The sequence below is a fragment of the Rhinopithecus roxellana genome, chromosome 1 (genome assembly GCF_007565055.1).
Source record: "Rhinopithecus roxellana isolate Shanxi Qingling chromosome 1, ASM756505v1, whole genome shotgun sequence".
In the NCBI taxonomy this organism is placed as follows: domain Eukaryota; kingdom Metazoa; phylum Chordata; class Mammalia; order Primates; family Cercopithecidae; genus Rhinopithecus; species Rhinopithecus roxellana.
The window spans coordinates 182,777,549-182,800,513 of NC_044549.1; the positions used below are offsets into that span (position 1 = coordinate 182,777,549).

General features: G+C 38.7%; 1 protein-coding gene and 1 pseudogene across 30 annotated transcripts in view; one reads left to right on the forward strand and one right to left on the reverse strand.

Moving 5' to 3' along the window:
• CEP63 (centrosomal protein 63) overlaps positions 1-22,965 on the forward strand; it is a 137,266-nt gene that overhangs the window by 12,818 nt on the left and 101,483 nt on the right. For all 30 annotated transcript variants that reach the window (XR_004058388.1, XM_030934193.1, XM_030934114.1 and 27 more), the window contains one exon: positions 15,863-16,040. Coding sequence is in view for 29 of the 30 variants with exons in the window: in XM_030934193.1 (XP_030790053.1) it covers positions 15,863-16,040 (178 nt within the window). In the remaining variant the exon portion in view is untranslated. The remainder of the gene's footprint in view (positions 1-15,862; positions 16,041-22,965) is intronic.
• On the reverse strand, positions 19,596-21,345 carry LOC104663576 (annotated as a pseudogene).

A 22,965-nucleotide genomic window follows, 5' to 3' on the forward strand; every position in this document is an offset into this window, starting at 1 on the left:
AGGTATTTGATAGAGATTGCATTGAATCTGTAGATAGCTTTGGATATAATCTTTTGAATATATTAATTCTTCTGATCCATGGGCATGGATGTCTTTTCATTTGTTTGTATCCTCTTCAATTTCTTTCATCAATGTTTCATAGTTTTCTTTGTAGAGGTCTTTTATGTCCTTGGTTAAATTTAATCCTAGGTATTATTATTTTTTTTCTCGTAGCTTTTGTAAATGGGATTGCTGTTTTGATTCTCTTTCAGCTAGTTTGTTATTGGTGTATTGAAACAATACTGATTTTTGTATGTTGATTTTGTATTCTGAAACTTTACTGAATTTCTTTATCAGTTCTAAGACTTTTTTGGTGGAGTATTTAGGTTTTTCTGTATGTCAGATTATGTTGTACAGAAAGAGCAACAGTTTGACTTCCTCCTTTCCAATTTGGATGCCTGTATTTGTTTTTCTTACCTGATTGCTCTGACTAGGACTTTCAGTTACGTGTTGAATGGGAGTGGTGGAAGTGGGCATCCTTGTTGTGTTCAAGTTCTTAGAGGAAGGGCTTTCAGCTTTTCCCCATCCAGTATACTGATAGCTGGGGGTTTGTCATATATGGCCTTTATTATGTTCAAGTATGTTCTTTCTATGCTTGATTGAGAGTTTTTATCAGGGAGAGATGTTGAATTTTATCGGGTGCTTTTCCTGCATTTGTTGAGATGATGATATGGTTTTTGTCTTTCATTCCGTTGATGTGATGTATCACTTTTATTGATTGTATGTTGAACCATTCTTACATACCTGGGATAAATCCCACTTGATCATGCTGTATTATCTTTTTGTTTTGTTGTTGGATTTGGTTGGCTAGTATTTTGTTGAGGATTTTTGCATCTGTGTTCATCAGGGATATTGGCCTGTAGTTGTCTTCTTTTGTTGTGTCCTTGTCTGCTTTTGTCATCAGAGTAAAGGTGGCCTTGTAGAATAAGTTAGGAAAATTTTTCTCTTCTTCAATTTTTTTGGAATACTTTGAGAAGAATTGATGTTCTTCTTTATGAAGTTGGTAGAATTCAGCAGTAATGCCATGAGGTCCTGGGCTTTTCTCTCTTGGGAGACTTTTTATTCCTGGTTCAGTCATGTCACTCATTATTGGTCTTTTCAGGTTTTCTAATTCTTCCTGGTTCAGTCTTGGTAGGTTATGTGTGTCCAAGAATTTATTTCCTCTAGGTGTTCCAATTTGTTAGCATATAGTTGTTTGTAATAATCTCTAATGTTCCTTTGTATTTTTGTGGTATCAGTTGTCATGTTGCCTTTTCTCTTTCTGATTTTATTTATTCAGGTCTTCTCTTTTTTCTTGGTTAGTCTAGCTAATGGTTTATCGATTTTATCTTTTTAAAAAACCAACTTTTTGTTTCATTGATTCTTTGTATTGTTTTTTAGTCTCTATTTTGTTTATTTCTGCTCTGATCTTTGTTTTTTTTCCTTCTACTAATTGGGTTTTGTTTGTTGTTGCTTTGGTACTTGAAGTACATCGTTAGGTTCTTTATTTGAAGTCTTTGTACTGTTTTTATTTTTTAGATTCAGGGGTACATGTGCTGCTTTGTTACATGAATATATTGTGTGATGCTGAAGCTTGGGCTTCTGTGTATCCTATCACCCTATGTATTACATCTTTATAATTCTTTTTGTAGAGATCTTTCACTTCTGTGGTTAGACGTATTCTTAGATTTTTTTTTTTTTTATGTGTGGCTATTGTAAATGGGATTGTGTTCTTGATTCAGTACTCAGCTTGAACATTATTGGTGTATAGAAATGCTACTGATTTTTGTACATTGATTTTGCATTCTGAAACTTTACCAAAGCATGTTTATCAGGTCTAGGAACACTTTGGTAGGATTTTCAGATTTTCTAGGTAAAGAATCATATCATCAGCAAAGATAGATACTGCTTATTCAGTATGATATTGGCTGTGGGTTTGTCATAAATGGCTCTTACTATTTTGAGGTCGGTTCCTTCGATGCCTAATTTGTTGAGGGCTTTTAACATGAAGGGATATTAGATTTTATTGAATGTTTTTTCTGCATCTATTGAGATTACCATATGGTTTTTGTTTTAAATTCTGTTTATGTGACGAATCACATTTATTGAACATAGTACGCAAAAGGATAGTTTTTCATCCTTTGCCCGCCCTCTGCCCTTGCCTTCTTTTGGAGTCTCCAGTGTCTAATTTTTTTTTGTATTTTTGGTAGAGATGAGATTTCGCTGTGTTGGCCAGGCTGGTCTCGAACTCCTGACCTCAGGTGATCCCCCTGCCTCAGCCTCCCAAAGTGCTGGGATTACAAGTGTTAGCCACCGTGCCTGGCTTATTATTCCCATCTTTGTGTCTGTGTGTAGTCAATGTTGAGCTTCCACTTGTAAATGAAAGCATGCAGTATTTGGTTCTCTGCTTCTGTCTTAATTTGCTTAGGATAGTAGCCTGCAGCTGCATCCACATTGCTGCAAATAACATTTTGTTTTTCTTTTATGGCTGTGTAGTATTCCATGGTGTATATGTACCACATTTTCTTTATCCAATCCACCATCAACATAGGTTGGTTCCGTGTCTGCTATTGTGATTGGTGTTGCGATGAACATGTGAGCGCATGTGTCTTTTTGGTAGCATTATTTATTTTCCTTTGAGTATATACCTGGTAATGGGATTGCCGAATCAATTGGTAGTTCTAATTCTAGTTTTAGTTCTTTGAGAAATCTCCAAACTGCTTTCCACAGGGGTTGAACCAACTTACATTCTCACTAACAGTGTTGCTTTTTCTCCAATGTCTCACCAACATCTGTTATGTTTTGATTTTTTTATAATGGCCATTCTGACTGGTGTGAGGTGGTATCTCATTGTGGTTTGATTTGCATTTCTCTAATGATTAGTGATGTTGAACATTTTTCAAGTTCGTTGTAGTTTATGGATATTAGCCCTCTGTTGGATGCGTAGTTTGCAAATATGTTCTCTCGTTCTGTAGGTTGTCAGTTCACTCTGTCGGTAGTTTTTTTATTTTTTAATTTTTTTCTGTGCCGAAGCTCTTTAATTAGGTCCCAGTTGTCAATTTTTGTTTTTGTTGCATTTGCTTTTGAGGACATAACTTTTTGAGTCATAAATTCTCTGCCTAGGCCAGTGTCCAGAAGAGTATTTCCTAGATTTTTCCCCTAGGATTCTTACAGTTTGAGATCTTACCTTTAAATCTTTCATCCATCTTGAATTAATTTTTGCGTATGGTGAGGAGGTGTAGGGGTTGAGTTGCATTCTTCATACAATTAGCGAGTTTTCCCAGCACCATTTATCGAATAGAGTAGCCTTTCTGTATTGTTTATTTTTGTCAACTTTGTTGAAGATCAGTTCGTTATAGGTGTGTAGCTTTATTTCTGGTTCTCTGTTTTGTTCCATTGGTCTGTGTGTCCATTTTTGTACCAGTGTCATGCTGTTTTGGTTACTATAGCATTATAGTATAAAGTAAGGTAATATGGTGTCTCTAGCTTTGTCCTTTGTGGGTAGGATTGCTTTGGCTATTTGGGCTCTTTTTTGGTTCCATATAAATTTTAAGATAGTTTTTTTTTCTAATTCTTTGAAGAATGACAGTAATTTGGTAGGAATTGCATTGAATCCGTAGATTGCTTTGGGCAGGATGGCCATTTTAATTGTATAGATTCTTCCAATCCATGAGCATGGAATATTTTTCCATTTGTTTATGTCATCTGTGATTTCTTTCAGCAGTGTTTTGTAATTCTTTTTGTAGAGATCTTTCACTTCTGTGGTTAGATATATTCTTAGGTTTTTTTTTTTTTTTTATGTGTGGCTATTGTAAATGGGATTGTGTTCTTTTTTTTTTTTTTTTACTTTTTTTTTTATTTTTTTATTATTATACTTTAAGTTCTAGGGTACATGTGCATAACGTGCAGGTTTGTTACATATGTATATTTGTGCCATGTTGGTGTGCTGCACCCATCAACTCGTCAGCACCCATCATTTCGTCATTTATATCAGGTATAACTCCCAATGCAATCCCTCCCCCCTCCCCATGATAGGCCCCGGTGTGTGATGTTCCCCTTCCCGAGTCCAAGTGATCTCATTGTTCAGTTCCCACCTATGAGTGAGAACATGCGGTGTTTGGTTTTCTGTTCTTGTGATAGTTTGCTAAGAATGATGGTTTCCAGCTGCATCCATGTCCCTACAAAGGACACAAACTCATCCTTTTTTATGGCTGCATAGTATTCCATGGTGTATATGTGCCACATTTTCTTAATCCAGTCTGTCACAGATGGACATTTGGGTTGATTCCAAGTCTTTGCTATTGTGAATAGTGCCACAATGAACAAACGTGTGCATGTGTCTTTATAGCAGCATGATTTATAATCCTTTGGGTATATACCCAGTAGTGGGATGGCTGGGTCATATGGTACATCTAGTTCTAGATCCTTGAGGAATTGCCATACTGTTTTCCATAATGGTTGAACTAGTTTACAATCCCACCAACAGTGTAAAAGTGTTCCTATTTCTCCACATCCTCTCCAGCACCTGTTATTTCCTGACTTTTTAATGATTGCCATTCTAACTGGTGTGAGATGGTATCTCATTGTGGTTTTGATTTGCATTTCTCTGATGGCGAGTGATGATGAGCATGTTTTCATGTGTCTGTTGGCTGTATGAATGTCTTCTTTTGAGAAATGTCTGTTCATATCCTTTGCCCACTTTTTAATGGGGTTGTTTGTTTTTTTCTTGTAAATTTGTTTGAGTTCTTTGTAGGTTCTGGATATTAGCCCTTTGTCAGATGAGTAGGTTGCAAAAATTTTCTCCCATTCTGTAGGTTGCCTGTTCACTCTGATGGTAGTTTCTTTTGCTGTGCAGAAGCTCTTTAGTTTAATTAGATCCCATTTGTCAATTTTGGCTTTTGCTGCCGTTGCTTTTGGTGTTTTAGACATGAAGTCCTTGCCCATGCCTATGTCCTGAAGGTACTACCTAGATTTTCTTCTAGGGTTTTTATGGTATTCGGTCTAACATTTAAGTCTCTAATCCATCTTGAATTAATTTTCGTATAAGGAGTAAGGAAAGGATCTAGTTTCAGCTTTCTACTTATGGCTAGCCAATTTTCCCAGCACCATTTATTAAATAGGGAATCCTTTCCCCATTTCTTGTTTTTGTCAGGTTTGTCAAAGATCAGATGGCTATAGATGTGTGGTATTATTTCTGAGGACTCTGTTCTGTTCCATTGGTCTATATCTCTGTTTTGGTACCAGTACCATGCTGTTTTGGTTACTGTAGCCTTGTAGTATAGTTTGAAGTCAGGTAGCGTGACGCCTCCAGCTTTGTTCTTTTGACTTAGGATTGTCTTGGCAATGCGGGCTCTTTTTTGGTTCCATATGAACTTTAAAGCAGTTTTTTCCAATTCTGTGAAGAAACTCATTGGTAGCTTGATGGGGATGGCATTGAATCTATAAATAACCTTGGGCAGTGTGGCCATTTTCACGATATTGATTCTTCCTATCCATGAGCATGGTATGTTCTTCCATTTGTTTGTGTCCTCTTTGATTTCACTGAGCAGTGGTTTGTAGTTCTCCTTGAAGAGGTCCTTGACATCCCTTGTAAGTTGGATTCCTAGGTATTTTATTCTCTTTGAAGCAATTGTGAATGGAAGTTCATTCATGATTTGGCTCTCTGTTTGTCTGTTACTGGTGTATAAGAATGCTTATGATTTTTGCACATTAATTTTGTATCCTGAGACTTTGCTGAAGTTGCTTATCAGCTTAAGGAAATTTTGGGCTGAGACAATGGGGTTTTCTAAATATACAATCATGTCATCTGCAAACAGGGACAATTTGACTTCTTCTTTTCCTAACTGAATACCCTTGATTTCTTTCTCTTGCCTGATTGCCCTAGCCAGAACTTCCAACACTATGTTGAATAGGAGTGGTGAGAGAGGGCATCCCTGTCTTGTGCCAGATTTCAAAGGGAATTTTTCCAGTTTTTGCCCATTCAGTATGATCTTGGCTGTGGGTTTGTCGTAAATAGCTCTTATTATTTTGAGGTACGTTCCATCAATACCGAATTTATTGAGCGTTTTTAGCGTGAAGGGCTGTTGAATTTTGTCAAAAGCCTTTTCTGCATCTATTGAGATAATCATGTGGTTCTTGTCTTTGGTTCTGTTTATATGCTGGATTACGTTTATTGATTTGCGAATGTTGAACCAGCCTTGCATCCCAGGGATGAAGCCCACTTGATCATGGTGCATAAGCTTTTTGATGTGCTGCTGAATCCAGTTTGCCAGTATTTTATTGAGGATTTTTGCATCGATGTTCATCAGGGATATTGGGCTAAAATTTTCTTTTTTTGTTGTGTCTCTGCCAGGCTTTGGTATCAGGATGATGTTGGCCTCATAAAATGAGTTAGGGAGGATTCCCTCTTTTTCTATTGATTGGAATAGTTTCAGAAGGAATGGTACCAGCTCCTTCTTGTACCTCTGGTAGAATTCAGCTGTGAATCCGTCTGGTCCTGGACTTTTTTTGGTGGGTAGGCTATTAATTATTGCCTCAATTTCAGAGCCTGCTATTGGTCTATTCAGGGATTCAACTTCTTCCTGGTTTAGTCTTGGAAGAATGTAAGTGTCCAGGAAATTATCCATTTCTTCTAGATTTTCTAGTTGATTTGCGTAGAGGTGTTTATAGTATTCTCTGATGGTAGTTTATATTTCTGTGGGGTCGGTGGTGATATCCCCTTTATCATTTTTTATTGCGTCTATTTGATTCTTCTCTCTTTTCTTCTTTATTAGTCTTGCTAGTGGTCTGTCAATTTTGTTGATCTTTTCAGAAAACCAACTCCTGGATTCATTGATTTTTTGGAGGGTTTTTTGTGTCTCTATCTCCTTCAGTTCTGTTCTGATCTTAGTCATTTCTTGCCTTCTGCTAGCTTTTGAATGTGTTTGCTCTTGCTTCTCTAGTTCTTTTAATTGTGATGTTAGAGTGTCCATTTTAGATCTTTCCTGCTTTCTCTTGTGGGCATTTAGTGCTATAAATTTCCCTCTACACACTGCTTTAAATGTGTCCCAGAGATTCTGGTATGTTGTATCTTTGTTCTCATTGGTTTCAAAGAACATCTTTATTTCTGCCTTCATTTCATTATGTACCCAGTAGTCATTCAGGAGCAGGTTGTTCAGTTTCCATGTAGTTGAGCGGTTTTGATTGAGTTTCTTAGTCCTGAGTTCTAGTTTGATTGCACTGTGGTCTGAGAGACAGTTTGTTATAATTTCTGTTCTTGTACATTTGCTGAGGAGTGCTTTACTTCCAATTATGTGGTCAATTTTGGAATAAGTGCGATGTGGTGCTGAGAAGAATGTATATTCTGTTGATTTGGGGTGGAGAGTTCTATAGATGTCTATTAGGTCCGCTTGGTGCAGAGATGAGTTCAATTCCTGGATATCCTTGTTAACTTTCTGCCTCGTTGATCTGTCTAATGTTGACAGTGGAGTGTTGAAGTCTCCCATTATTATTGTATGGGAGTCTAAGTCTCTTTGTAAGTCTTTAAGGACTTGCTTTATGAATCTGGGTGCTCCTGTATTGGGTGCATATGTATTTAGGATAGTTAGCTCTTCCTGTTGAATTGATCCCTTTACCATTATGTAATGGCCTTCTTTGTCTCTTTTGATCTTTGATGGTTTAAAGTCTGTTTTATCAGAGACTAGGATTGCAACCCCTGCTTTTTTGTGTTCTCCATTTGCTTGGTAGATCTTCCTCCATCCCTTTATTTTGAGCCTATGTATGTCTCTGCATGTAAGATGGGTCTCCTGAATACAGCAGACTGATGGGTCTTGACTCTTTATCCAGTTTGCCAGTCTGTGTCTTTTAATTGGGGCATTTAGTCCATTTACATTTAAGGTTAATATTGTTATGTGTGAACTTGATCCTGCCATTATGATATTAACTGGTTATTTTGCTCGTTAGTTGATGCAGTGTCTTCCTTGCCTCGATGGTCTTTACATTTTGGCATGTTTTTGCAATGGCTGGTACCGGTTGTTCCTTTCCATGTTTAGGGCTTCCTTCAGGGTCTCTTGTAAGGCAGGCCTGGTGGTGACAAAATCTCTAAGCATTTGCTTATCTGTAAAGGATTTTCTTTCTCCTTCACTTATGAAACTTAGTTTGGCTGGATATGAAATTCTGGGCTGACAATTCTTTTCTTTAAGAATGTTGAATATTGGCCCCCACTCTCTTCTGGCTTGTAGAGTTTCTGCTGAGAGATCTGCTGTTAGTCTGATGGGCTTCCCTTTGTGGGTAACCCGACCTTTCTCTCTGGCTGCCCTTAAGATTTTTTCCTTCATTTCAACTTTGGTGAATCTGGCAATTATGTGTCTTGGAGTTCCTCTTCTCGAGGAGTATCTTTGTGGCGTTCTCTGTATTTCCTGAATTTGAATGTTGGCCTGCCCTACTAGGTTGGGGAAGTTCTCCTGGATGATATCCTGAAGAGTGTTTTCCAGCTTGGTTCCATTTACCCCTCACTTTCAGGCACCCCAATCAGACGTAGATTTGGTCTTTTTATATAATCCCATACTTCTTGCAGGCTTTGTTCATTTCTTTTTCTTCTTTTTTCTTTTGGTTTCCCTTCTCGCTTCATTTCATTCATTTGATCCTCAATCGCTCATACTCTTTCTTCCAGTTGATCGAGTCGGTTACTGAAGCTTGTGGATTTGTCACGTATTTCTCGTGTAATGATTTTCATCTCTGTCATTTCGTTTATGACCTTCTCTGCATTAATTATTCTAGCTATCAATTCTTCCACTCTTTTTTCAAGATTTTTAGTTTCTTTGCGCTGGGTACATAATTCCTCCTTTAGCTCTGAGAATTTTGATGGACTGAAGCCTTCTTCTCTCATCTCATCAGAGTCATTCTCTGACCAGCTTTGATCCGTTGCTGGTGATGAGCTGCGCTCCTTTGCAGGGGGAGATGCGCTCTTATTTTTTGAATTTCCAGCTTTTCTGCCCTGCTTTTTCCTCTTCTTTGTGGTTTTATCTGCCTCTGGTCTTTGATGATGGTGACATACTGATGGGGTTTTGATATAGGTGTCCTTCCTGTTTGATAGTTTTCCTTCTAACAGTCAGGACCCTCAGCTGTAGGTCTGTTGGAGATTGCTTGAGGTCCACTCCAGACCCTGTTTGCCTGGGTATCAGCAGCAGCGGTTGCCGAAGATAGAATATTGCTGAACAGCGAGTGTACCTGTGTGATTCTTACTTTGGAAGCTTCCTCTCTGGGGTGTACTCCACCCTGTGAGGTGTGGGGTGTCAGACTGCCCCTAGTGGGGGATGTCTCCCAGTTAGGCTACTCAGGGGTCAGGGACCCACTTGAGCAGGCAGTCTGTCCCTTCTCAGATCTCAGCCTCCGTGTGGGGAGATCCACTGCTCTCTTCAAAGCTGTCAGACAGAGTCGTTTGCGTCTGCAGAGGTTTCTGCTGCTTTTTTTGTTGTTGTTGTTTAGCTGTGCCCTGTCCCCAGAGGTGGAGTCTACAGAGACAGGCAGGTTTCCTTGAGCTGCTGTGAGCTCCACCCAGTTCGAGCTTCCCAGCGGCTTTGTTTACCTACTTAAGCCTCAGCAATGGCGGGCGCCCCTCCCCCAGCCTCGCTGCTGCCTTGCGGTTAGATCGCAGACTGCTGTGCTAGCAATGAGGGAGGCTCCGTGGGCGTGGGACCCTCCCGGCCAGGTGTGGGATATATTCTCCTGGTGTGCCCGTTTGCTTAAAGTGCCGTATTGGGGTGGGAGTTACCCGATTTTCCAGGTGTTGTGTGTCTCAGTTCCCCTGGCTAGGAAAAGGGATTCCCTTCCCCCTTGCGCTTCCCAGGTGAGGCGATGCCTCGCCCTGCTTCAGCTCTCACTGGTCGGGCTGCAGCAGCTGACCAGCACCGATTGTCCGGCACTCCCTAGTGAGATGACCCCAGTACCTCAGTTGAAAATGCAGAAATCACCGGTCTTCTGTGTCGCTCGCGCTGAGAGTTGGAGCGGGATTGTGTTCTTGATTCAGTACTCAGCTTGAACATTGTTGGTGTATGGAAATGCTACTGATTTTTGTACATTGATTTTGCATTCTGAAACGTTACCAAAGCTTGTTTATCAGGTCTAGGAACATTTTGGTAGAATTTTCAGGGTTTTCTAGGTAAAGAATCATATCATCAGCAAAGATAGATAATTTGCCTTCTTCTTTTCCTATTTGAATGCCTTTTATTTCTTTCTCTTGCCTGGTTGCTCTGGCTAGGACATCAAGTACTAGGTTCAGTAGGAGTGGCAAGAGAGGACATCCTTGTCATGTTCCAGGTCTCGGGGGAATGCTTTTTGACTTTTGCTTATTCAGTATGATATTGGCTGTGGGTTTGTCATAGATGGCTCTTACTATTTTGAGGTCAATTCCTTCGATGCCTAGTTTGTTGAGGGCTTTTAACATGAAGGGATATTAGATTTTATTGAATGTTTTTTTCTGCATCTATTGAGATTATCATATGGTTTTTGTTTTAAATTCTATTTATGTGATGAATCACATTTATTGATTTTTGCCTATGTTGAACCATCTTTGCATCCCAGGAATAAAGCCCACTTGATTGTGATGGATTATCTTTTTGATGTGCTGCTGGTTTCAGTTGGTATTTTGTTGAGGATTTTTACATCTATGTTCATTAGGGATATTGGTCTGTAGTTTTCTTTTTTTTTGTTGTATCTTTGCCAGATTTTGGTATCGGGGTGATGTTGGTTTCATAGAATGAGTTAGAGAGGATCCCTCCTCCTCAATGTTTTGGAATAGTTTCAGTAGAGTTGGTACTACCTCTTCTTTATATGTCTGGTAGAATTTGGCTGTGAATCCATCTGGTCTGGGGCTTTTTTTGGTTGGTAGGCTTTTTATTACTGATTCAATTTTGTAACTCATTATTAATCTATTGAGGATTTCTCTTTCTTTCTGGTTCAATTCTGGGAGGTTGTGTTTTCCAGGAATTTTTCCATTTCTTCTAGATTTTCTAGCCTGTGTGCATAGAGATGTTCATAGTAGTCTGTGAGGATCTTTTGTGCTTCTGTGGGATTGGTTGTAATGTCACCTTTGTCATTTCTGATTGTACTTATTTGGATCTTCTTTTTTTCTGTTAATTTAGCTAGCAATTCATCAATCTTATCAACTGTTTATTTCATTTGTTTTAGTCTCAATTTTGTTTATTTCTGCTCTGATTTTAGTTACTACTTTTTTTCTGCTAGCTTTGGGTTTAGTTCTTATTTTTCTAGTTCCTTTAGGTGTGACATTACATTGTTTTAGGTTGTTGACTTGAGATCTTAATGTAGGTGTTTAGAGCTGTAAACTTTCCTCTTAACACTGTGAAGAATTTTTTGATATCTGCCTTTGTTTACCCAAAAGTCATTCAGGAGCAAGTTGTTTAGTTTCCATGTATTTTTGTGGTTTTGAGAATTCCTCTTGGTATTCTTATTTTTATATTTTTATTCCACTGTGGTCTGAGAAGATGCTTGGTTTGATTTCGATCTTTTTTTTTTTTCTTTTTTTTTGTCTTTGTACTGTTTTGATGTAGGCATCTATTGCTATAAACATCTCTCTTAGCACTGCCTATGCTGTATCCCATAGGTTTTAGTATGTTGTGTTTTCATTTTCATTTGTTTCAAGACATTTTTGGATTTCTTTTTTAATTTCTTCACTGACCCAGTGGTCATTCAGGAGCATGTTGTTTAATTTCCACGTATTTGTACAATTTCCAGAGTTTCTCTTAATCTTGATGTTTAGCTTTTTTCCATTATGGTTTAAGATACTTGATATGATTTTGATTTTAAAAAATTTGTTGAAACTTGTTTTGTGGCCTAATCTATGATCTATCGTGGAGAATGTTTTGTGTGCTAAAGAATGTATATTCTGCAGCTGTTAGATGAGATGTTCTATAAATGTCTTTAGGTCTGTTTGGTCTATAGTGTAGAACAAACTGGATGTTTGTTGATTTTCTGTCTAAATCACTTGTCCGGTGCTCAAAGTGGGGTATTGAAGTCCCCAATTATTATTGTATTGGAGTCTGTCTCTCACTCTTTAGCTCTAATAATATTTGCTTTGTATGTCTGTGTGCTCTGGTGTTGGATGTATGTATATTTACAGCCTGTAATATCTTGTTGCTGAATCGATCCCTTTTCATTATATAATGACCTTCTTTATCACTTTTTTTGTTTATTTGACTTAAAGTCTATTTTGTCTGATATAGGAATAACTACTCCTGCATGCTTTTGGTTTTCATTTATGTAGGATGTTTTTTCCCATTTCTTCAGTTTCAGTTTATGCGTGTCTTTACGGATGAAGTAAGTTTGTTTTAGGTAGCACATAGTTGGGTCTTGCTCTTTATCTATTCAACCATTCTGTATCTTTTAGTTGGGGAATTTAAACCATTTACATTCAAGGTTGTTATAGATGGGTGAGGACTTAACTCCTGTAATTTTGTTAATTGCTTTCTGATGCTCTTGTATATCCTTTGTTCCTTTCTTCTTCCTTTATCGTTTACCTGTATAATTTGGTCTCTTTCTCTCTGTTTTTTTTTTTTTTTTGTGTGTGTGTGATAATGTTTGATGCCTTTCTCTTTCTCATTTGTGTTTCTGCTTCACCAGTGAGTCTTACACATTTTGTGTGTTTTCACGATAGCAGATATCATCCTCTTGCCTCATGATGTAGGACTCCCATATGCATTTTTTGTAGGGCTGGTCTAGTGATGATGAATTATCTCAGTTTTTTGCTTGTCTGGGAAAAACTTTATTTTTCCTTCATTTCTGAAGGATGGCTCTGTTGGGTATAGTATTCTTAGAAGCCAGTTTTTTTTTGTTTGTTTTTTCTTTCAGCACTTTGAATGTATCACCCCATTCTCTCCTGGCCTGTAAGGTTTTTGCTGAGAAATCTGCTGTTAGTCTGATGGCAATATCCTTATATGTGAGGAACTCACAGAACATTTGACATTTTTCTCTTGCTATTTTTAGAATTCTGTGTCTTTGACTTTTGACAGTTTGGCTATAATGTGCCTTAGAGAAGACCTTTTTAGGTTGAATCTATTTGAGGATATTTGAGCTGTCTTTATTTGGATATCTATATCTTTTGCAATAATCGGGAAGTTTTCAGCTATTATTTTGTTAAATTGGTTTTCTGTTCCTATGCCCATCTTTTCTCTTTCTGGATTTGCACGAATTTGAATATTTGGTCACTTTATGGTCTCCCATATGCCATGTAGGCTTTCTTTATTCTTTTTTATACTTTATTCTTTTGTTGTTGTTGTCTGATGGGGTTATTTCAAAAGGTCCATCTTCAAGTTCAAAAATTCTTCTACTTGTTCTACTCTGTTGTTGAAACTCAATTGTATTTTTAAATTTCATTTGTAGAATTCTTCAGTTTCAGGATTTCTGTTTGGCTCTTTTTAATGATATCCATCTCTTTGTTGAATTTCTTTTTCAGAACATACATTGTTTTCCTGATTTGTTTTTATTATCTGTGTTTTCTTGTATCTCACTGTGTTTATTTAATAACATTCTTTTCTTTTCTTTTCTTTTCTTTTTTTTTGAGATGGAGTCTCATTCTGTCGCCCTGGTTGGAGTGCCGTGGTGCAATCTAGGCTCACCACAACCTCCGCCTCCCGGGTTGAAGTGATTTTCCTGCCCCCGCCTCCAGAGTAGCTGGGACTACAGGTGCACACCGCCACACCTGGCTAATTTTTGCATTTTAAGTAGAGACAGGGTTTCACCATGTTGGCCCGGCTGGTCTTGAACTCCTGACCTCAGGTGATCCGCCTGCCTCGGCCTCCCAAAGTGCTGGGATTACAGGCATGAGCCACCATGCCCGGCCAATAACATTGTTTTGAATTATTTTTAGGAATTTCATACATTTCCTTTTCTTTGGGATCTGTTACCAGAGAATTATTGTGTTCCTTTGAGGTGTTATTTTTCCTTCCTTTTTCATTTTGTCTTGTGTCCTTATGTTGAGTTCTGTGTATCTGGTGTAATAGTCACTTCTTCCAGTTATATGGATTGGCTTTCATAGAGAAAATTTTTTTCCTGTAGGTATATCTATAATGGTTGGGTAGGGTGCTTTGGATTTGATTCTCAGTGGGTGCAGGAGTGTAGTTGCTATGATTTTTCCAGCCATAATCAGTATTAGTGTTTTCTGTGAGTTCTTCAGTGACTTGGACTGTGGTAGTTAGTGGAGGCTATGGCAAGGCTCTGCTGGGAATAGGGCCACCAGGCAGACTGGTCATCACGTACTAGTAGTGATGGCAGTGGCAGGCAGGATGGGCCCGTCCTCAGGCTTCCCAGATGGCATGCACAGGCACCAGTGGTAGCAGGCAGGGCAGATCAATCCCCAGGCCCCTGGATGACATGCACAGGCACCAGTGGTAGCAGTAGTGAGTGAGGCAGGCTTCTCCAAGGTCCCTGGATGATGTGCATAGGTGCTGGCAGTGGTCAAGGTGGGTTTTTTCCAGGGCACCTAGTGGTGGAAGGAGGGGCCAGGCCGATCACCAGTGCCTCGGACAATGTGTGTAGTAGTGGTGGGCACCTAAGTGGTGTGTGTAGACTCCCAGTGGTAAGTTTTCTTTTGACCTTAAGCTTCTCACTGCAGTTTAAAAAGCTTATCTGAGTTATGTCTCTGACCATTTTGTGCTTTGGGTACAGAAGCAAAAGTGTTGAGCAGAAGCTAAGTTGATCCACAGTATTTTGGGAGGACTTTGTTTGGGTTGTTTGCCTCATCACAGCAGTGTGAAGCTAGATGTTTGCCTACATCCTATCTTGAGTTTTCTACTCTTAAGAAGCAAAAGTACAAAGGTTCTGTCACACTAAGAAAAGGTGCTTTTTGAAAGTATTTAAGCCTTACTGAAAGCTGTCTGTGGCCATTTCTGGAAACCTCTTTGAATCTAGTATGTCCGTGTCCAGTTCTGTTTCTCAGCAACATCTGGCATCTCCTGAAATGCCAGGATATCAGTAAGTTTACAATAGTAAGGTAGACTACAGTAAGTTTCTGACAAAAAGATGGGCGGAAATAGTTGAAATAAATCTGGCTGAAGGATGAATTTCTTGAAGCAGCTCTTAAAATTGTATTATCACTTTCCTGCATGATAGTCTACTTTCTTCCAAGGCTTTTTCCTTTAGCTAGATGAAAATGTGACATATAGGCTTGTCTGGATCCTTCCTGAAAGCTTCCCTAATATATTACAGAGGCGCTTGTTAGCTGTGGCAGCCTGGCTCTACAAACCAGACTTAAAACATCAGTCTTGTGCCTAACCAAACAACTTGGGCTTTAGGTTGGCTATGAGGGGAAGACAAGATATTCTGTGAAATAAGTAATCATCTTAATATGAGCATTAAAAGTAAAAGCTTAGGCTGGGCACAGTGGACTCACACCTGTAATCCCAGCACTTTGGGAGGCTGAGGCTGGGCGGATCACCTGAGGTCAGGAGTTCAAAACCAGCCTGGCCTACATGGCAAAGCCCCATTTCTACTAAAAACAAAAATTAGCTGGGCATGGTGGCACATGCCTGTAATTCCAGCTACTCGGGAGGCTGAGGCAGGAGAATTGCTTGAACCCGAGAGGTGGAGGTTGCAGTGAACCGTGATCGTGCCATTGCACTCCAGCCTGGGCAACAAGAATGAAACTCTGTTTCCAAATAAATAAATAAATAAATAAAAGGCAAAAGCTCAGAAATCCTATTATTTGCTTCTGGTAATTTATTAATTGACATTATTAATTTCATTTAATTATTTACTTCAGGTAGATTTACATCTGCTATATGTTTACAGGAAAAAGATGAAAAGCCACTTGAACATATCTTCTGTTTTCTTAATGATCTGTTCTTCTTTATAGGGGATTTTTGACATCGTGTGAAGCAGAACTACAGGAGCTCATGAAACAGATTGACATAATGGTGGCTCATAAAAAATCTGAATGGGAAGGACGGACACATGCTCTAGAAACTTGCTTGAAAATCCGTGAACAGGAACTTAAGACTCTTAGGGGTCAGTTGGATGTGACACATAAAGAGGTAAAGCAGTTTATTTGTTCTTCTTTTTGATATTTTTATGTTGTCTTTTATATTAAATGTGTTTCTTAAATATTTGTTGAAGAAATAATTTGTATACCAAGTTAGTTTCTTTATTGTTTTTATTATACTTCTGCTGTTTTCTTTTAGAAGAAAAATTCATTGTGAAAATGTATAAGAATATTAGCATTTATTTCAAGGATCATTTTACCTTGGTTACATGTAATATATACATAACTTCTTTAAGAAAGTGTAAAAGGTTACCACACATTGTCTAACCTTCATCATATTACATGTTCATATTAACATTCACTGAGTTTCATGAAACTTGCTTTTGGCTTCACTATGTGGCTGGTATTATACAACAAGTTGCATATTAAAGAATTTGCCTCTTTTGGTTAGATTTAAAGTAAAATTAAGAGAACCCTTTAAAAAAAAAAAGCCGCCGGGCGCAGTGGCTCAAGCCTGTAATCCCAGCACTTTGGGAGGCCGAGATGGGCGGATCACGAGGTCAGGAGATCGAGACCATCCTGGCTAACACGGTGAAACCCCGTCTCTACTAAAAAATACAAAAAACTAGCCGGGCGAGGTGGCGGGCGCCTGTAGTCCCAGCTACTTGGGAGGCTGAGGCAGGAGAATGGCGTAAACCCGGGAGGCGGAGCTTGCAGTGAGCTGAGATCCGGCCACTGCACTCCAGCCTGGGCGACAGAGCGAAACTCTGTCTCAAAAAATAAATAAATAAATAAATAAAAAAGCCATGTTTACCCATGTTGAAAATTAGGGGAGAAGAAAGAAAAGAAGAAAATAAAAATTACCTGCAGTCCCACCACTCATTGATATTGGTAATTTGGGGAAAAGTTTAATATTTGCTGGTTGCCTTCTCATAAATTTAGCTGGTAAATTAGGAGGAGTACTCTGAATTTTGGAAGGGAAGTAGAAAGCATTTATGTGTGAGGGTTAGCTCTTAATTTTTGGTGTGGATGTCAATCTCAGAAGGATTGGAAGAGTTAGAGTTATAGGGGAGCACTGGTCCCATTTCTCACTCTGAAGACCTTTCCTACCAGTAGGATCACCATTCATTAAGGCTGTCATCAGCTTATTCAGGTACACTTCTGTGAATGGTACACACTGAGATTGTGATTTTGTTGAGAAAACTTATTAAGAATATTTTAGAAATGTTTCCCGTAACAAGGAAAGAGTTTGACTTGATAAAAATGTTATTATGCTTACCCAGAAAATTTATCCTTGGTTGGCCATTTGTACTTTGGGTCAAAGTAGTACATGGTAATAATGACTGTATCAAAGTTTTCTGCTAATGCTGTTTGCTAAATTGCAATTAATTTAAAATTTGAGTAGACCTTTGAGAATATATTTTAAAATTACACACAATGCAAAAATACAGAAGGTGATGCAAAAGTACAGTGAATAATCATGTTTGATTTTTTAAAAATCATAATTTAGGCAGAGTCAGTGTTCCTTTTATGGTAGGCTTCTTAGCTAGCACTTTGTTTCTCCTAGGGCAAAACAAAATTCTGTTTAGCAAGTTGAAATGAAAGTGGTTTTCTGGTTGATAAATAGATTGTTTTTTTTGTTAGAAGCTCATTAAAGAATTGTGATTATGATAATATTTAGTCACTGTGATGCTAAATTTGAACTTATTCCTGTGGCTTAGTTTTAATGTCATGGGCATTATTGCCATTATTTAATGCCCTTGACATCAAAATTTCTCTTAAAGAGAAATTCAGAGAGATTAAGGGATTAAATGGATAGATTCCATGGTAAGGATTTGAAGATTTTAAGTTTGGCCTGGGGACATACAAGAAATTTAGAATTGCAGCTGTCTGGTCAGTTTGCTACTTCATTGATTGGGCTGCTGAAAGTTGATTAAGTTTCTAGAAGTAGGTTTCTGAAGATAATCTAGTAATGGGAATCTATTCCATAGAATTCGTGTGGAAGATTGTGTTGCATTACAACACTTCCTTCCTTCCTTCCTTCCTTCCTTCCTTCCTTCCTTCCTTCCTTCCTTCCTTCCGTCCGTCCGTCCGTCTGTCCGTCCTGAAAAATTATGACCACCAACAACCAGTGAAGGGCAGGAAGGAACAACACTATGAGATCATGAAAATATCTTGCTTCTTGTATTAGGCTGTTCACATTGTGATACAGAAATATCTGAGGCTGAGTAATTTATAAAGGAAAGAGGTTTAATTGGCTTGTAGTTCTGTAGAAGCATAGTGGCTTCTGAGGAGGCCCCAGGAAACTTTCAATTATGGGGGAAGGCAAAGGGGAAGCAGGCCTGTCTTCACATGGTGGAGCAGGAGAGAGAGAGTGAAGGGGGAGGTGCTACACACTTCTAAACAACGAGATCTCAGGAAAACTCACTGTCACGAGAACAGCACCAATGAGGATATCTGCCCCCATGATCCAGTCACCACCTCCCACTAGGCCCCACTTCTAACATTGGGGGGTTATAGTTCCACATGTGATTTGGGCGGGGACACAGACCCAAACCATATCACTTGTCAACAACCTTTCTTCTCTTGCCTTAACATTTTTGGGATTCTTTCCCAAACCTATTAAGTAATCATGATGGTTACAAATTTTCCAGTTCTACCACTCTTTCCAGTGCATTATTTTTATATCTTCATTAAAGGGGCAAAGCAAATCCCCTACTTGTAATAATAAGACAGTATTGGAGACTGCCATTAAAACACAGGACAAGTAAAAAACAGATCTGTTCCAAGACACACGGGACTATCAATTTAGGAAATACACAGAAAATTAAAAGTTAAACTCAGTTGGATACATTAAATATGTGCCACTTTTTGTATGTCAATCATACCTAAAGTGATTTTAAAAACAAATGATTCAACCTGTACCACCAACGGGTTTTGAGTATATATACATTTAATATGTATTTATGAGTGGAGAGCAACCTTAAACGTTTTAAACAGCAGAAATATACAAAACAATTTTAGGTGGAAATAATACAAAGTGTCTTGTGTTTCTATCCTAGAATCAAATCATAGAAGTCTCAGGTTATTAATAAAACAAATATTGTTTTGAATATTAAAAATCATGTGTTTTGGGGAGGGAGAGAATTAACAGCCTTTCTCTGCCTTAAGATACTTTGCATTTTATGAAATTTACAATTGGAATGGAGGAGCTCCTAGAGTTGTTAGTATGCTAGGGAGGGAAATTGATCACAGGAGCAAACTATTGTTTCTTAGTGCTCAGCTGGAGAAGTTTTCACTTAAAAGAGCTGTTGAAGTCATTTCTATTTTAGAAGTGTACTATAAATGACTTTTTCTAATATTAACTAGAATTAATGGTAATTTGTGAAATGTTTTACCATTTTTAAAAATTAGAGTCTATGTCTCAGCCAGTGAAGCAGCAGACACTGCTGCATGTCATAGTCTAAGACCTGCAGTCCACCAGTCTGCATGGACTGTAAGCAGGTGTGGAGAGAACCGGAGTTCACCTATCAGCAACATGACCATGGAATTGACTGTTGGGCCTTTCTACTATTAATTACCATATATGTGCCTTTTTTCTGGTATTTTATTCCCACTGGATGCTTTTTATTAAGACCTTATACCTGTGAACACATTTGGAGCACAACTTACTGTCTTCAAGGTGTAGGTGGAAAATTGGGAGGCAGTAAGCAAGAAGAGTGCACTCACTCTCCGTTCTTACTTTTCTGGAGCCCAGGCTTGTCTAGCATGAAACTGGAGGTGAACCCAACCATCTGTATCTACAGGGAGACTTCTCCCATGGTCTTCTCTTGTGGAGATTCCTCTGCCTCTGGTGTCCCACCCTGGCTGCAGTTCTTGTCCTGGAGGCCAGCAAAGCACCTGGGGTAGAAGTTGTCTTACAGCCGTATTAACTCCTTCAAGGAGAGCAGCAGACTCTTCCATGGCAGGCAGCACCCCCTCCAGGAGGAAGAGCCACCTCAGGAGGATGTGTCTCCTCAGAACTTTTCAGGGATGTTTACCCCTTGTCCACCTTTGATTTTTTTTTTGGTAATGATTTCCGAATTCTGGCCTCTTTCGCTGTGCTAGGAATGTCCTTTTGTTTTGGGTTGATGAAGGCACACGGGTGCTTATGTGCATCTAATTTCTGGCCTTTGGTGCTCAGCTTTAATTGTTGGCACCAGGCACACAGAATGTCCTGGCGAATCAGGTTAACGGGTAGCAGTTTAGAGGGTAATGGAGGGATTGGTGTCTTCTTCTGAGGTTTTAGGTTGTTGTCACTGAACTCTGCCTTCCTCTTTGGGCAGAGCACTTTGTCACCTTTAACAGGTATTTTCATTTGGTCCCCTTTGCTGATGTTCCTGGCAAAGCAGTTGTGCTTGGTTAATTAGAAGTTTGCTGATCCTCTTCCCGTGACTTCTCTGTGGAGTTCCACTCTTTGCCTTTTTGACCTCTCCATACTCAGAAAAGAAGTGGAGATTGATAAAATTTTTCTTGAATCAAAACACTTCTTTCAAGTATGTGTTATAACACATTGATACTCCGATTTGAGCAGTATATAAGAACTAGAAAATAGGGCTTTATGTTTTTGTCATTGTATTAGTTCATTCTTTCATTGCAATAAGGAACTACCTGCGACTGGTAAGTTATGAAGAAAAGAGGTTTAATTGACTCACAGTTCCACAGGCTGCACAGGAAACATGGCTGGTGAGGCCTCAGGAAACTTAATCGTGGCATAAAGTGAAGAGGAAACAGGCACATTTTCACATGACGAAGGAGGAGACACAGAGCAAAGGGGGAAGTGCTACATACCTTTAAACAACCAGATCTCATGAGAACTCACTATCACAAGAACAGCAAGGGGGAAGTCTGCCCCCTGATCCAATCACCTCCCACCAGGCCCCTCCTCCAGCACTGAAGACTACAGTTCAACATGAGATTTGGGTGGGGACATAGCCAAACCACATCAGTCATTCTTATTTGTTTGAAGGGTACAGACCTAGAAGCAGTTAGTCCTACGGTGTAAACCACTGCTAATCAAATGACAGGTCCATGATGAGATTAAAAGCTTGCACCGGAATGTAAATCAGTGTATATCCATCTTTCACTGAGAAAATTTTGCTTATAAGAATGTCAGTTACACTGAATGGTGTGTTTCATGACATACTTGATTTACACTCTGCCTCAGGCCTCTTATGTGGGATTGCTGTCTGTGAATAACTTCAGCCCACCTGCAAATCATACTTGGTGGATCACTAATATAAGCAACTTATTTTGTAAGTTAAGGCTTTCTGTGTTTCTGGTTACAGTGTTGGCACTGGGTTGGTTTTAATGGACATTCCTGCAGTTATTATCTTCTAGCTCCCTACAGGGCAGGTTGACTTTATGAAATGAGTAAGAAATTTGGAGTCCTGTCCCTGCCTCTTTTCAGCTGAATGGCCTTGGACAAGTAACTTCCATCATTATTAGCATTTAATGTTCCTGAACTTTTCTTCACCTTTAATATTTATACTTGTCACAGTAAATAAAAAGAAAAATAATTCTACAAGGCTCATAAGAAAAAATAGTAATCTTCCCCACCCCTCTGAACCTAGGATTCTTACTTCTGTGAGGAGTAATTTCAGGCCTTTAACTCTTTCTTTTGGCATTTTCTCTATGTTTCCAAGGAACCTTTTTTACTGCTATATTTTCATTTATAGTTTTAGCTGTTTAATGACTTGGTACTATGAAAGATGAGGGGTTTTGCTCTCCTACGTACAATTATCATCCCCTCATCCTTCCAGGAGTGTATATCTTAATTTTTTGTTAGATCAGTATTCAGCATTTATATCATTAACATGGTAAATATTATTCACAGTTGAGTCAGGTAGTGTAATTATAAGCAGACTTGTTTTTTGTACTGCTTTTTTGTTTCCTGGAAATTACTAATTGTCTCACTTTCATTTGGTTTTTTAAACATACCTACCATTGATTGTTTCTGAACTCTCTGACACAGGTGTAAATCTTCTGTCATTGTGTTTAGACACGGCAAGTAATCTATTTTCTTTTCTTTCATTTCTTTTCCCTGTGAAGACATCTCTCCTGGAGCTTGCCATTCTCCAATGTGGATAGGTTGCTTTCAATAATATAGCTGTCATCGTGAGAACTCCCTTCACCATTATTCTGGAGGTTTTCTGTGCTCCTCTATTTGTGTTTCTTTGCGTTCTCTGTCACCATATTTATATGTTTACGTTTCCATTTTGACAGAGCATAGTTTTGAGATCTTGTATATCTGAAAATAATCTTTATTGTATTTTCAGGCCTGATTGGAAGTTTGACTGGCTGTAGAAATCAGCTTTAGAAGTAAATTTCCCTCAGGATGTTTACAGTTAAATATGAATTATTTCAGACTTTAATATTTGGTAATGGCAGAGTAGGTAATTTGGGCCAGTCCACTCACTGAGGACAAATATTACGTTAGATTTAAAAAAATTTTTGCTTGAAGTAAAATGCTATCAGGATGGTGAGTAATTACCAGACTGGGATCTGGGCTGGGCAAGAGGTTCAGGGAGGTGTGTCCAGGATTTGGGGCCATTATTAACTGAAAGTAAAGAAGGCAGCCAAGAGGATAAAAGGTTGAGTGGTATTTTTGATAACTTTAGGGGGCTAAGGGTCCGTGATGTTTCTGAATGCCTCCTCAGTTTGGCTAAAGACCCTGAAAGGCTGCATCCTAGGAGTAAGGGTGAACCAGAACAGGCCCTCTTGATAAAACCACTCAGCTTCAAACATCTAAATCCCTGAAATCAGTTTAAATTAAACTTAAGAGTGCTACTGTCCCCAGGCATCTCCAAAGTGCTAGGGCTTCCAGGAACCTGGAAGAAGCAAATGTAAATTTTCTCCAAAGGAAAAATTACCATTCTAGGTTTCATATTATTCAAATAATTTTGCAAATATAATGCTTGGTACTTGCTCAGAGAATA